The sequence below is a fragment of the Rattus norvegicus genome, chromosome 2, assembly GCF_021556685.1.
Source record: "Rattus norvegicus strain SHRSP/BbbUtx chromosome 2, alternate assembly SHRSP_T2T, whole genome shotgun sequence".
NCBI lineage: Eukaryota > Metazoa > Chordata > Mammalia > Rodentia > Muridae > Rattus > Rattus norvegicus.
This window is the reverse complement of record NC_141535.1, coordinates 226,962,313-226,976,049: the sequence shown is the minus strand read 5'-3', so window position 1 is coordinate 226,976,049 and position 13,737 is coordinate 226,962,313. Positions and strand designations below refer to the sequence as shown.

The 13,737-nt window shown below is 39.9% G+C and overlaps 1 protein-coding gene across 16 annotated transcripts in view; it reads left to right on the top strand.

Moving 5' to 3' along the window:
* Positions 1-13,737, top strand: part of Bank1 (B-cell scaffold protein with ankyrin repeats 1) — a 290,528-nt gene that overhangs the window by 91,046 nt on the left and 185,745 nt on the right. For all 16 annotated transcript variants that reach the window (XR_015666973.1, XM_087629369.1, XM_087629372.1 and 13 more), the window contains 1 exon segment: positions 2,586-2,691. Coding sequence is in view for 15 of the 16 variants with exons in the window: in XM_087629369.1 (XP_087485495.1) it covers positions 2,586-2,691 (106 nt within the window). In the remaining variant the exon portion in view is untranslated.

The window sequence follows — 13,737 nt, the reverse complement described above, 5'->3', positions numbered from 1 at the left end:
TGCTACACAATTGGAAAATGGTTCTCCAAACAAACCAAGAGAAAAACACCAAAACTCCTTTAGGAAGGAACCATGCCATCCTTTTATAAGATATTTTCAAAAGATACCCCTTTGAATATGTTAGTGTTATAGTTGTTTAAAGTCTTGTCTTGTGATGCATACTTAGCAATAAGTTGTTACAAATTATTGATAATAGATACAGGTGAGCTAGTCAGTGTCTCTTTAGGCTTTCGTTTAGGATTATGATAAAATGGTCTCTATTCTCATGACTATCATTAATTATATTATGATACAACATTCTTAGCCAACCGGACAAATATTACAGTTTCTTCTCTGCAGCCAGCAAATAGTCATATGTCTAAGTAAAACTCAATGGCATGGTGTATCCATGACAGCCAGATGCAAATTTAGAAGAATTCATATCAGCTGGCCATGCTTTCCTGGCACTCTCTGTTCTATTGATTGTCTGAAAGACCAACATAGGAGCAATAGACAAGCAATAGATCACAGGAGCATCATCAACTGAAAGACAATGGAAAGCAGTTAATCCTCCTAGCACAAGCCTAGATCCTTAGTCCCAGGGAGATATGCATTAACCCTGGTCTACAGTTGCTGGTTTCCTACGTTTAAAAGGCACAGGCCTCTGCACTGTTTAAGCCATTGTCCATTTGCATCTCTGTATTATAGTAGCAAAACTTACATTCCAAATACCTTAAAAGCTATGTGTTTTCAGTTTACATACTTTGAAGTGAAAGCAGATTGATGACGCACTTGTTCAAGCAGAGAAAAGCCGCCATGAGAGACTCCACAGAGGGCTGTTCTTCTGTCTGTGTTAGGGTGACTCCACTTCATTGTTGTCTAAGAACTCCATCAAAGACTGTGGAGAAAAACAAATAATAGTTACTGGATATTTCACACAGTTACTCACTAGTGTTGATGTATGATATATCAGTAATATGTTTCTTAGACTCAGAAATCAGACCTGGATAAATAAGATTTCAAAACATATTTTTCCTGTCATATTATTTGAAATCAGTTAAGGGAGGATTCTACACATGTCTAGTTGGCAACACATGCAAAATTTGAAATAAATCTTTAGTTGCCTTGAACTTTAATAATTATTTTAGTATTCATGGTTCCAATGCTAAAAAATGACTCATTCAAAAGTTAAAAAAATTAAGTTGACTAAGAGTATATTGTCTTTACTGAAAACCTATCCATTTAAATAATGCTTTTTAAATTAACTTAATAACTTCTTGGGGGTGGAGAGAGAGAGAAAGAGAGAGAGAGAGAGAGAGAGAGAGAGAGAGAGAGAGAGAGAGAGAGACTGAGACATTGCCTAACTGTTTAAAGTAGTGGTTCTCAACCTTCCTAAGGCTGTGACCCTTTAATACAGTTCCTCATGTTGTGGTTCCCTCCTCTCTGTGTCAAGCTGACCCAAACTGGGCAGCACAGGACGTAATATTCATGCCCCATTTAGGACTGAGAAGTTCCCAGTCTGTTATGCTCTGTACATTGACCAGTGGAGATTCTCCACGTTAATTACCATCTACTGCAATAAGAGGCTCCTTTGGTGAAGACTGGGATGGACTGTTCCACAAGACAGGTTCTAACTCATCACTAAATGTAGTTGGGTGAGAGTTTTAGACATGAAATATATGAAGGCAGATCTGGAGCTCTTGCTTTCCTGAATACAAGTGAGTCAGTGTGGTGGTGGATAGTACCCATCAACACCCTAAGTTACCCACTATCCCACTTGTCTCCCCCTTTCTATAGTCACATGAGTGGCTTCTTGGCTGAAAAATGATAATCCATCCTGCAACAACTGTTAACTGCCAGTAATCTATCATGGAGAAGTGGGACCTCATGGACCCCTTCCCCATCCAGGATGAGATGTTGACTTGGTCCATCTTGTGCAGATCCCCACAGCTGCAATGGCTTCCTGAGGGCAGTCATGACGTATCCAGAAAGCATCTTTTGAGGGGTTGGGGATTTAGCTCAGTGGTAGAGCGCTTGCCTAGGAAGCACAAGGCCCTGGGTTCGGTCCCCAGCTCCGAAAAAAGAATCAAAAAAAAAAGAAAGCATCTTTTGGCTGCCTATCTTCCAGGCTTCTGCCTCTTACTCTGTGGTGTTTCTGAGCCTTGGACTGGGCATACAGCTGTTTCACGTAGGGCCCAGCTTTCTAGCGTCCATTTTTCTCAATACTTTGGCCAGTTATGGATCTCTGTACTGACTGTTCCCCACGGCACCAAGAGGCACCACTCACGGAGGTCAGCTGCATCACTAATCTATGGTTCTAAATAGAAGAGAATAGACTTGGAATCGTCATGCTACCAACTCCCAAACTCTCCCATCTTGGGTAGATGCCAATTTTTCCATTGTCTTTTCCTGTTCTTGTGTATGTATATGGTAGAATATGATCACATATGCTGTCCAATATGTCCCATTCCTAACATCATGTCTTTCTTGTTTATAACCCATTAAGTCTAGTTAGCACTACCCCTATGTGCATTCGTGAAGGGCCATTCACTGGAACACGGGCATCCTACTGGCTAATTTTAAATTTCCTTTTCTTTTGAAAACAGAAAAGCATCGATGAGCTTGATAATGCTCTTGCATTTGTATTCAAGCATGAGATTCCATATTATGAATTCAAACATCTCCAAACTGAAACTCACCTTCAAAAAGAACGTGAGTATTTTTCAAGGTTTTCATTTAATTATATTCTAATCTCTTCAACCACTTAAGAAATGATATAGCCAAGAAGCAGCTTATAGTTTCCTATAACTCCTTACTCTTGAGGGGCATACTAAAGTAGAACAAAATTTAAATGTCTTATTAGTATATAGTTCCGTATGCACAGTCATGCACATTCATGCATGAACGATGTCTATATGTGAATGTAAACATGAGTACACAAGCAGGAGGGAGAAGACAACTTTGAGCAGTCAGGTCTCACCATCGACCTTTACAGAGGGGATTGAACTCATCAGGAGGTTTGCCTAGGAATCTCTTTATCTGCTGATCTATTGTGTCAACCCCAGTAGTTCAAACATTTATGGTTCCCTGTACTTATCACATGTTCAACAACTGTGTGTAGTTCCTAAAACTAGTAGTCTTTACCTCGCGATTTTTATCCTAAGGATATTTTTAAGTAAGGACTGTAATGAATTTTATTTATCACCTCATTGTTTATAATTGCCCAAAACTTAAATAACTTAATATTCCAAGGCCAATGGTTATGTAAATTTTGATGCTTTTACCTGATGTTTGTAGGGGTTATGTGTGAATTGTAAGATTTAAGTAATTGTGGGGTTTTTTTATTTCACAGAATGGGAGTTTCCTTGTTTAAAAACATTTCTAAATCTTATTTATGCATGAGTATGGGTGCGATGTGTGGAAATCAGATGACAACTTGTGGGTGTCAATTTTCTTCTCCTCTATTGGATCTCAAGAAAGGCACTGAGGTTTTGAGGCTCACTGATGAGTGACACTAGTTTCTGAGCCATCACACTGGCCTCTGAATGAACATATTTTCTATAATTATTAGTTATTGTTTGTATGATACAAAATATAAAAATATGAAGAAGATATATAAGAGCTACCTATTAAAGTTATATAGTCAAATACTACTGTGTCTTTATAGTCTATTTTAGAAACACGTTTTTTCCCGCTTAGTGTAATGAAAGAATGTTTCTAAGTAACTTGCTACCCAACATCTGTAAACACTGAGATAGATGCGGTGGTGACTGAGATAGGCACCGAGCTAAGCAATAGGAGAAGTCTACTATTTGCACATTAACGTGTGAAGGTTAAGACATTTTCTGGCTGATGTCTATGCTCCTTAAGCAGATTTAGTATGAGCTATTCAGGCTTCAAGGCTGCAGAAAGGAAGAATCCCAGCTGATTGTGAGGCAGCTAAATGTGTGAATGGCTGAATAATCATGGGGGTCTATTACGTGGGAGCACCAGACACATGCAGTCTTTTAAAAAGTTAGAGTAGTGAAAAAGATTAATTATGTAATTCACTTACAAAATAAGGTACCGAATTAGGACAGAAAAGGAATAATATAGCCTGATTTTTTTTATTCATGATACTTACAATTTCATCAAGGAAACAAGATAATATGCAGGCGATAATCTAAACACTGTGAGCACCCTTTTTGGCCTATGGAGTTATCAGAAAAAAATGTACATTGATTTTCATTGTCTGCTTCAGAGATAGGACTTTAGGCAATAAACGATGAGTTCCAGTGATGGGGGAGAAAGGACAAAAGAATTCTGGCTGAGGTATGAAGCACAGGTCTGAAGATGGAACTGCGGTGCAGTTTTTATAAACTCTTTCAGCATTATCCTTGTTTAAATTTATGAAATTGGAGTTGGAGAGTTGGAAAAGATGGAATGGCTTAGGCCGTTCATTCCGTAGGAGAATTCTGAACAACTCTAAAACAATGAGAATTTTTGAGGGCATGTGTGTGAGGTCACATGTGTTCCAGTTTGAATCTGACTCTTCAGGCATCTATGGCTAAAGCCTTAGCTCCCAGTCTCTCTGATGTTGAGAGGTGGCGGAGTCTTTGCAGATCAGGCCTAGGAGTAGGTTTTAGGTCAAGTGCTACACCTGCTTCAGTTGGAGTGGAGAATCACAGTCCTTTCCTGTCTTTTTAAAACCATGGTCAGGGGTTGGGGATTTAGCTCAGCAGAAGAGCGCTTGCCTAGGGAGCGCAAGGCCCTGGGTTCAGTCCCCAGCTCAGGACAAAAAGGAAAAAAAAAATAAACAAACCATGGTCAACCTAAACCTTTCTTCCTTTTGTCATTGAGGTTATTTCTTTAATAAATACAGACAACCTGATTAGTGAGAAGGGTGCAATTGTATTACTCTTAAAGTTCTTAGATGGTGAATATTAGATGGATTGAATCATAACCTTTGAATGTGTCACTCTGATGTAGTAAGGCAGTCTTAAATAAAGATATTTATTTAAAATTGATTTATTAAAATTTATTCATTAAATAAAGATATTTATCTAATAAACACAGATAAAGAGGATGCAAATAACTCTTGGGCCTCACTTGAGTATCAAGAGTTGAATATTTTAATCACCTTTTGTTATGAAACAGGCCTAAGCCATGCTCAACACAAATTAGTGAGGACATAGGGCATCATCGGTGGTTCCATTCACAGGTGATCCTCAATGACAGACGCGTTTACCTTCCTTAAGGTATTTAAAAGCATATCAGCAAAGCAATCTATCCTCACACTTGATCATGACAAAGGAAATTTGTTAGTCTGTCTTTGAAAAAGTTATAAAAATGTTGGTTAATGCAAGTTGTGAACCAATACTAGAATTTGATGAAAATGTTTTAATTAAAATATTTAATTAGAATGAAACTTTTCATAAAGTAACTTTTTTTAAAAAAGTTGAAAAAAGATGACAATTGGTTACATAATTCATCCATGTTTATTGCTGTGTATACTTAGGAAATTAGATGCTATAAAACTTATGACACAAGAATTCTCCTGTGAAATACAAAAGAACACAGTAAAATACCAAGATAGATGTGAATGTGATTCAGTTCAGGTACCGCTGAGTTTTTCTGAACTTGACATAAAATAGAATCACCTGAAAAGAAGGAACCTTTGCAATCCCATAGGAAGAACAACAATATCAATCAATCAGAACCCCCAGAGCTCTTGGGGACTAAACCACCAACCAAAGAGTACACATGGAGGAACCCATGACTCCAGTCTCCTATGTAGCAGAGAATGGCCTTGTCAGGCATCAGTGGGAGGAGAGGCCCTTGGTCCTGTGAAGGCTTGGTGTCCCAGTGCAGGGAAAGCCAGGGTGGTGAGGAGGGAGGGAATAGATGGATAGGTGTAGGAGCACCCTCATAGAAGTAGGGGGAGGGGATGGGATAGGGGTTTGCTGGAGGGGAAATCAGGAAAATGGATGACATTTATAGTGTAAATAAAGATTATATCCTATAAAGGAAAAAAATAAAAAGAAGTTGCCTCCACCGGATTAGTCTGTAGACAAGCCTATGAGGCTGTTGCTTGATTCATGTGGGGGGTGCCACCTGGGCAGGTGGTCTTAGGTTGCATAAAAAGCCAAGTTGTGTGTTCCAAGGAGCAAGCCTGCAGGCAGCATTTCTGCATGGTCTCTGCTTCAGTTCCTGCTTGAGTTTCTACCGTGGTTTCCCTTGACTGTGGACTAAACTGTAAGTTAAACCAAATCCTTTTTCCTAAACATTCCTGGGATATGGTGTTTAGCAACAAAACAACTTATCTTCCTGTCTCCGGAGTTCTATTGCAATGCTATCTTTAAAATGCCTTCTCTTAAAAACCCCACACCTGTTTCTCATCATGTTCATGTTGAATTAATGAAAAGGTTTGAGATGCCCTTGTGTCTTACTCAAAACCTTACCAAGAATACCAAAGGGAAAACAAGTTTTGAGTAAGACACTAAACATATTTGGACATTAGGCAAACCAAACAGTGAAGCAGGTAGAAACCAAAGTGTCTTTCCCAGAACAAATCGCCAACTCATTGGTGAAATATTTTGTTATTAAAGATATATTGTTTGTTTCTTTATATTTTAGCTTAAATGAATAGAAGATAAGGGCATTGTGAAGAGAATGTACCCATGGGGAACTGAAAATGTATTCAACACTGACATATCTATACGATAAGTCCTGGGAGGACCCATAGACATCTGTGTTTATTTCAAAGCAAGAACTATGTTTCTGATGATTCTTTCCTATGCAGTCTTCTTTCAAAGGGGCATTTCAGGAAATTCTAGGTTCGGTTCCCCGATTCTTCTTTTATGATAAGTAAAATACTATTTCGAGCCAATCTTAGTTATTTCACCATTGTCTAGACAACCTGCTTCCTCACTCGGCATTCATTTTTATGCTACTCTCAGTAGACAAAGTTGTAGATGGGTAAGGATAAGATACAGAAGAGGTTAAATCTGCTTCAACCTTCTCTTACTTTGTAATGCTCTTCTGTTGACTTATAAATGATTTTTCTCCTGGATGAAACATGCCAAATGGAAACAGTTCTCTCTTGGAGGAGAACAAGAAACATCCAAACAAATTTGGGAGAGTCCTGGGTTTATGTGTGACTTGCTAAGCATGTGGATCACTGTGACCTGGGAAGCCGGTGGAAGGGTGCACTGAGCAGTTTTGCTGGTCTACAAGGTACTAAAGCCAAGACTCTCAAAGACCAGCACTAGGAGGAGTCAGGATCCCTCTCAGCCTCTGCTACTTTAGTTTTGGTTTATATATGAACACACGTGGTTTGTCCATCATCGGAAAGTCTGGAAGCAGCTGTGACGTTGGGCAGGCGGGGTGTGTGTAATTGCTGTAACCGTTCTCAGCTCTCTGCTCTTGGACTTTCAAACCACTTCCACTAGTTCACAATTCCTTCATCCCCTTGTCTTCTTCACAGTCCTGCTAAAGTCTGTTTAATATAGGTTATTCCGTGTCATGGGCAGGAAGAAATATAATTTAGCTGATTGTCAAAGTGGGAGTTAGTTTAGGAAGGAACTACATTATTTTGCCCAGTCTGACAGACCCACCAAGAAATGTGAGCTGGCTCAGTTAAGCCCAGTAAGTGGCAACCTTCTCTCTCCCTTTCAGAAGAGGAAAAGAGAGGAAAAGAGAAACAAAACCACAAGAATAAATGCTATTCCTATCTGCAGCTAGCTCCTGTGACTTGTGTTTAACTGCACCAAACAGGAGATGAAATGCCTTATATATGTTAACTGAATTCCTCACAGGGCTCCTGTGCTACCATTTAATTGTTACCTTACAGAAATGATGTTGGGATACCAGATGGCAAATCACTAACAAGAAGCCCCCTTTTTTTAGGGGGCATTATTTTAAGTATTTATTATTTATTAATTTATTTTTACAGTCCAGTCATTGCCGCACCCCCAAGTCTGCCCTTGCACATTTCCTCATCCCATTCCTCCTCCTCCTGTCTTCAAGATATCTCTCCCCCTGCCAGACCTCCCAATTCCCTGGGGCCTCAAGTCTCTCAAGGATTAGCTCCATCCTCTCTCACTGAGGCCAGACCAGGCAGTCCTCTGCTGTATATGTGTTGGGGGCTTCATATCAGTTGCTGTATGCTACCCAGTTGGTGCTTCAATGTCTGAGAGATCTCAAGAGTCTGGGTATGTTGAGACTGCTGGTCTTCCTATGGGATCACCCTCCTGTTCACATCTTCCAACCTTTCTCTAATTCAACTACAGGGGTTCCTGACTGCAGTCCAATGGTTGGATGTAAGTATCTGCTTCTGTCCTTCCCTCCCCTCCCCCGGGCTGTATATTTCCATTCATTCCATTCAGCTGCTATGCTAGGCTCCTGTCTGTAAGCACACCATAGCATCAGTAATAATGTCGGGCTTTGGAATCTCCCCTTGAGATGGGTCTCAATTTGGGCCAGTCACTGAACCACCTTTCCCTCAGTCTCTTCTTCATTTTTGTCCCTGAAGTTCTTTAAGGCAGGAGCAATTCTGGGTCAGAAGTTCTTACTGTGGGATGGCAACCCCATCCCTCCACTTGATGCCGTCTTTCTACTGGAGGTGGACTTTTATGAGCTCCCTCTCCCTACTTTGGCCATTTATCTAAGGTTCCTCCTTTTGAATCTTGAGAGTCTCTCACCTCCCAGGTCGCTGTTACTTTCTAGAGCGTCCCCCCATCTTACACCTCCCCCCAGAGTTGTATATTTCCATTCATTCTGTTGACTCTTGGGGCTTCTCTCCCATTCTTCCCCCCATACTTGATCATGTTCCCCTTTTCCCTAATTCTTCAAAGAACATTAGTTATTTAAATTGGGTTCAGATATGCTTAAATTTATCAAAAATCTGATCCCTAATCCCCTTGAGAAGAAAGCTACTAGTGTGGTGTTCTTCATCATATTTGGACACCTTACCTTGTTGTAAATATTTCCAGGTGGCCTTTCTGTGTAAATTCTGTGACACTGCTGTCTGCAGTGCAACCTGCTGGCCTCTGGTTCACAGAGACAAGCTAGAGTCTGTGGCTGTCATCAGCGGAGTCCTCCCTCCAATGCACATCTCTCCATCACTCCAGTGCACGTGTCGTTTTTCTGCCTAGAGTTTGAAGAACTGAGAGTGGCTGGCATAAAGCTTGAGCCAATGATGATCTTGCCACATGTGGCCAGAGACAATACAGTAATGCTGAAAAACCTCTGTGCAGTCCTGTTAGTGTCGTAAAGAACCTAAAAGCTGGGACCAGAAAAATCCAAGAAGTTCTCTTGCCTTAACTTCTGAAAACTGTTTGTTCATTCATTCGTTTGTTTGTTCGTTTTAGAAAAGGGGAGAAAAGGAAAACAACAGGGGAGGAGCCTAAATTCTGAGACCAAATGTGGAAGTCAAATTTGGCAGTTCTCAAGGGCAATGGGAAACTCTCAAGGGGAGGGATGAAGACAGTAGGGTGGTCACAGATGCTGTCTCTTGTTGTCTTCTATTATATTTGTGCTTTAATTGAACAGTTTAAGATACTACTTTCATTTGCAGGTAACTTAAAATCATTTTTTGGTTATTCCCTTTTTCCTGTTTCATAATTCATCCATGGAATGACCACTTATTAAAAATATGCTTCTCAATGATCTTTCTAAAAGTTTGTCAGTATCTAAAGTTTCTCATTTTTCTCATAAGCTAGTATGACTGAAATCACTGTTTGGAGTCTTGTCTCCGAGATGCTTTCCAGCGGCAGGCATGACATCTTGATTTCCTCATTATCCATTCTTGATTTTAAGTGAAAATCCAGAGTAGAGTTAGGTACCCGTTCCAAAAGAGAAACTTCATCCAAAAGACTCTGATCCTGAATGGGAGCTGCACTGTTACCTTCTTCTCTTCTGTCCTTGGTTTCATGTAACAAACGTAGACTTTCTATGTGGCTCTTTTCCTTGAAGCTGAACTGTTGTCAATGCTGGGTCTCTTCCTGGCAAGTATAGGAACAGTGGTGGCCAAGCCAAATTTTGATGAAAGAATGACCTTTTCCAAAGCCTCACTATTCCCAAGTACTGTTGGCTTTTAAGCTCAGAAATGACTCTTCTTTCTATAGTTCAGACTTCTTTCATTTCTCAGGACATGACCCCAGCTCCCCAAGCCACAAGTATTAGGAAGACTTCTGCCGAAGGGGTGGCCATGCCTTACCGCAAGTAGACATGTGTGTCTTTTTCTTTTTAACTTGTTTCATATTTAATAGTTTAAATAACCTGCAGAGATTTCACATTATCTCCACTAAAGTGTGTCTCGATGAGCACTGAACTCTGAAGCATTGTGTAATATAATATAAACAGACCATATAGAAGTGAATACTAGCGCATATTTTAAAATTTTGTAATAGCTTAAGAATGTATCTGAGAATTAATGATGTGGAGAAAAAGATTTGGTATCATTTTTAAACTAGAAGCCTTCCTGATGTTCTTCATGGCCTTAGAGAAGAGAAGACGATGAGGCCACCACCACAGGAGAACTGTCTGGTGTGATCTTTTCATCAGGTCTCCTTCTTAGGTCTGGTGGCTCAGGAAGGTAGCTTCAGGAGTGAGATGTTTACATCATGGTACTTACCGGGACACTTGGGCTTCTCCTTGGAAAAGTTACTCTGTGAGCAGCTATTTTTCTGGGTTACTCATCAGCACATCCTGAGAGGTGGCTTTAGAGGGACTTTGCACACTTGAACCTTTGGTTAGCATTAGTATCACCTGCCACTCCTTCCTTTCAACAGGGAAATGATCCATTTCAACATTTATCTTATTTCCGTCATGGTCTATGCCACTTCAATATTGTACTCCAGGATGCAGGGCATCATATCAACACATTGACTTTTGCTGCTATGAAGGTCAGGCTTTTCTGTAGGCAGGCATATATATATATATATATATATATATATATATATATATATATATACATACATATATATACACACACACATATATACATATATACATAAATATATACACATATATAGACATATATAGACATATATATAGACATACATATATATACATATATATATATATATACATATATACACTGTGTTGTGTCCTTATACATCTACTGCTCTTCTAACCCTTATTGCACCCTAATCCCTTCTAACACCCCAGGGAAGAGAGAAAGAAGGTTAGTGAGGAAAGGGAATTTTGAGGTTTTTTTTTTTAGACTACATCCTGCTGATTAGGGGCATTGAGTTCCTTGGGTCAAGTCCAATCTTTGTCTCATCAAGACATCTCCAACTTCTTCCTGTCTCTTTTCTCTCAACCACTTGACAAACCAGCAGGAGCAGGAACCAGTAGGAGGAAGAACCACACTTCCTTTCTTGAGGCTTTCATCTTTTTATATCCTCTCTAGAGTCCCTAGAATTAAACTTCCTTCATGTGGCAGAACCACACCCCCTGACAGAGCACCCAGGAGGCAAATAGTCTGCCACCATGGATAATCTGAAGTATCCCCATATCCTATACCTGAGATTAAAACAAACATATATTTACATAACAGAACTGTGTTTCATAGGACACCAAAATACTCACTACACCTCTCCAGTGACCTCCTTTGTCTTAGAAGGTCCCCTGCAGCCCTCCTTTGTCTTAGAAGGTCCCCTGCAGCCTTGCTCTCAGGCACAACTTGGCTAGCAGACAAAAGTGTTCCAAATTTTTAAGAGTGACATTTAGAAGAAAGTACAGAAAATGATTTAACAGGACTCTCAATTACAGGACAACTCATATAATTCAAGTGATATGACTCCTTTCACTGAAATGTGATTGGAATTTGAAATAGAAGCTTCATTTTGATTTAAGCCATGTTCTTTACTACAGTCTGTTAGTGAATCTCTAAAGCTCATTGTAATTTATTTGGTTCTTGCTGTGCCAATATTGCATTTGCTGTATCTTGAGCTGTAGAGGCTTCTGGCTTTAAAGGGTTCCATCAAAACTGAGTGTTAGGAAAGCGTTGTCACTAGGACTCATGGACACAACTTGATAGGTCTTCAGATGAGACTGTTCAAGTCATCTGCTCTGTCCTCTGAGTAGTGGTTGACCCAGTCACTTTCCTTGATGTGTAGACACCATTGGCTACACAACTTTTTTCTCTTTGTCCAATATTTTCTTTCCAGAAGTCTGCCTTTGGCCAGATTGTGTTGCTTGAAGAAAATTCCCACTATCAGTAGCATTAGTAATCTGTCTCCTTGACACGGTCACATGGGTCCTATTAATTAACTCTTGTGTGAGAGTTTTCCAGCCTTCATAGGTCGTTACCAAAGTCCAGAACACCTGTCTTTTCTGTTTCTACCTCAGTAACAGGAGTTTCAATGACGGCAGTGAGACCGACTCTGCTTCTAGAGCTCTTACTTGCACTATTGTATCAGTATCTGCTGAAAACAGCCAAGAAGCAATACTGAACTTACATCTGAAAGACCAAGAATTTGCAAGTATAAGAACTTTTATCTCTTCCGTGGCATGAGGTCTTGTAACAGCTTTTTTTTTTTGAAAGCTAAACAGGTATATTTTGAAAGATTCACTCTTTCATTGTTCACACAAATATTGAGAACTCTAATTGCTCACTTGTTGCCAATAGTGAGTTGGATTAAGGACAATAAAGAGAGTCTGTGAAGCAATACCTCACGCAAGCAAGCATGAGGGCACCTCAATTCCTTCATATCCTGGCATTCCCAAATTCAGATATCATCCCTGAGTCCGTGGTTCAGTTTCACAGTTTGTAGCAACAGACTACACAGGAAAGGGCTTTGCTGTACTCAGTAGGTTCTGGCATTCAGCAGTAGAAAATATGTTATAAAGAGAAGGGGGAGCCATCAATCCAGAAACAATGGTTGGTCCTAAAAACATCCTGGAAGCTACATGTTTCAGTAACAGAAGATAAGAGAATATCCTGAAATCACATAGAGCTGTATGCCTCTATGGTCCTGAGGCAAAGCGGCATTCCCAGATGAGGAAACTGGTACTAAATCCTGCAGGGCCACAAGCACTGTGTATAATGTCCAGTCCAGAGTACAGGCACACCACTGGCCAGTTCTGCACAGCAGCAGCAAAGGTAATGTGACCATGTACACTGTGGAAGATACCACCAGAATGTTAGGAGTCACAACAGCAAAGAGGAGAGAGAAAAGAAGAGAGTGCACTGAAACTAAAGAGAGGAGATATGGGGAATTGCTCCCACATTTGAAGGAAAATATTAGAGCAAGGTAACAATGTTGACTAAATTATACACACCATTTTACTATGTAATATATTTGAAATAACTTTGTGTGCATTTTACTGTATCTTCCAATTTGACAAAATGGTGATTTTCATTTCATTTAGCATAATTGTCTTCAAAGCACCCATTTCATCCTATGGCCAATACCACCCTTTAGGACAAACCTCTGTGCCCCCGAAATTTCTAGTACTTAGTACAAATTCACTAGATTTATTCATTTATTAGAGGCAACAGAAAACTACAAATTATCACCTATAGATATAGATGGAAATACAGTTGAGCTTCAAATATACAAGCAGATTTTTATTTTGTTGAAATAAAGCAAATACTTAGATCTTATGATTCTTGCCTTTTATATTCTTCCTCTTCTCTTGGCATCTGCAAGAACAGAGGGAAGCTCTAGCCCTCATGCCTTCTGAGGATGCTGCAGTGACCTCCCTGTGTGGAGTCTCTCTCTTCTGCTTCTAAAACCCAGCACCAAAATTATAGGCTTATTAGGGTTG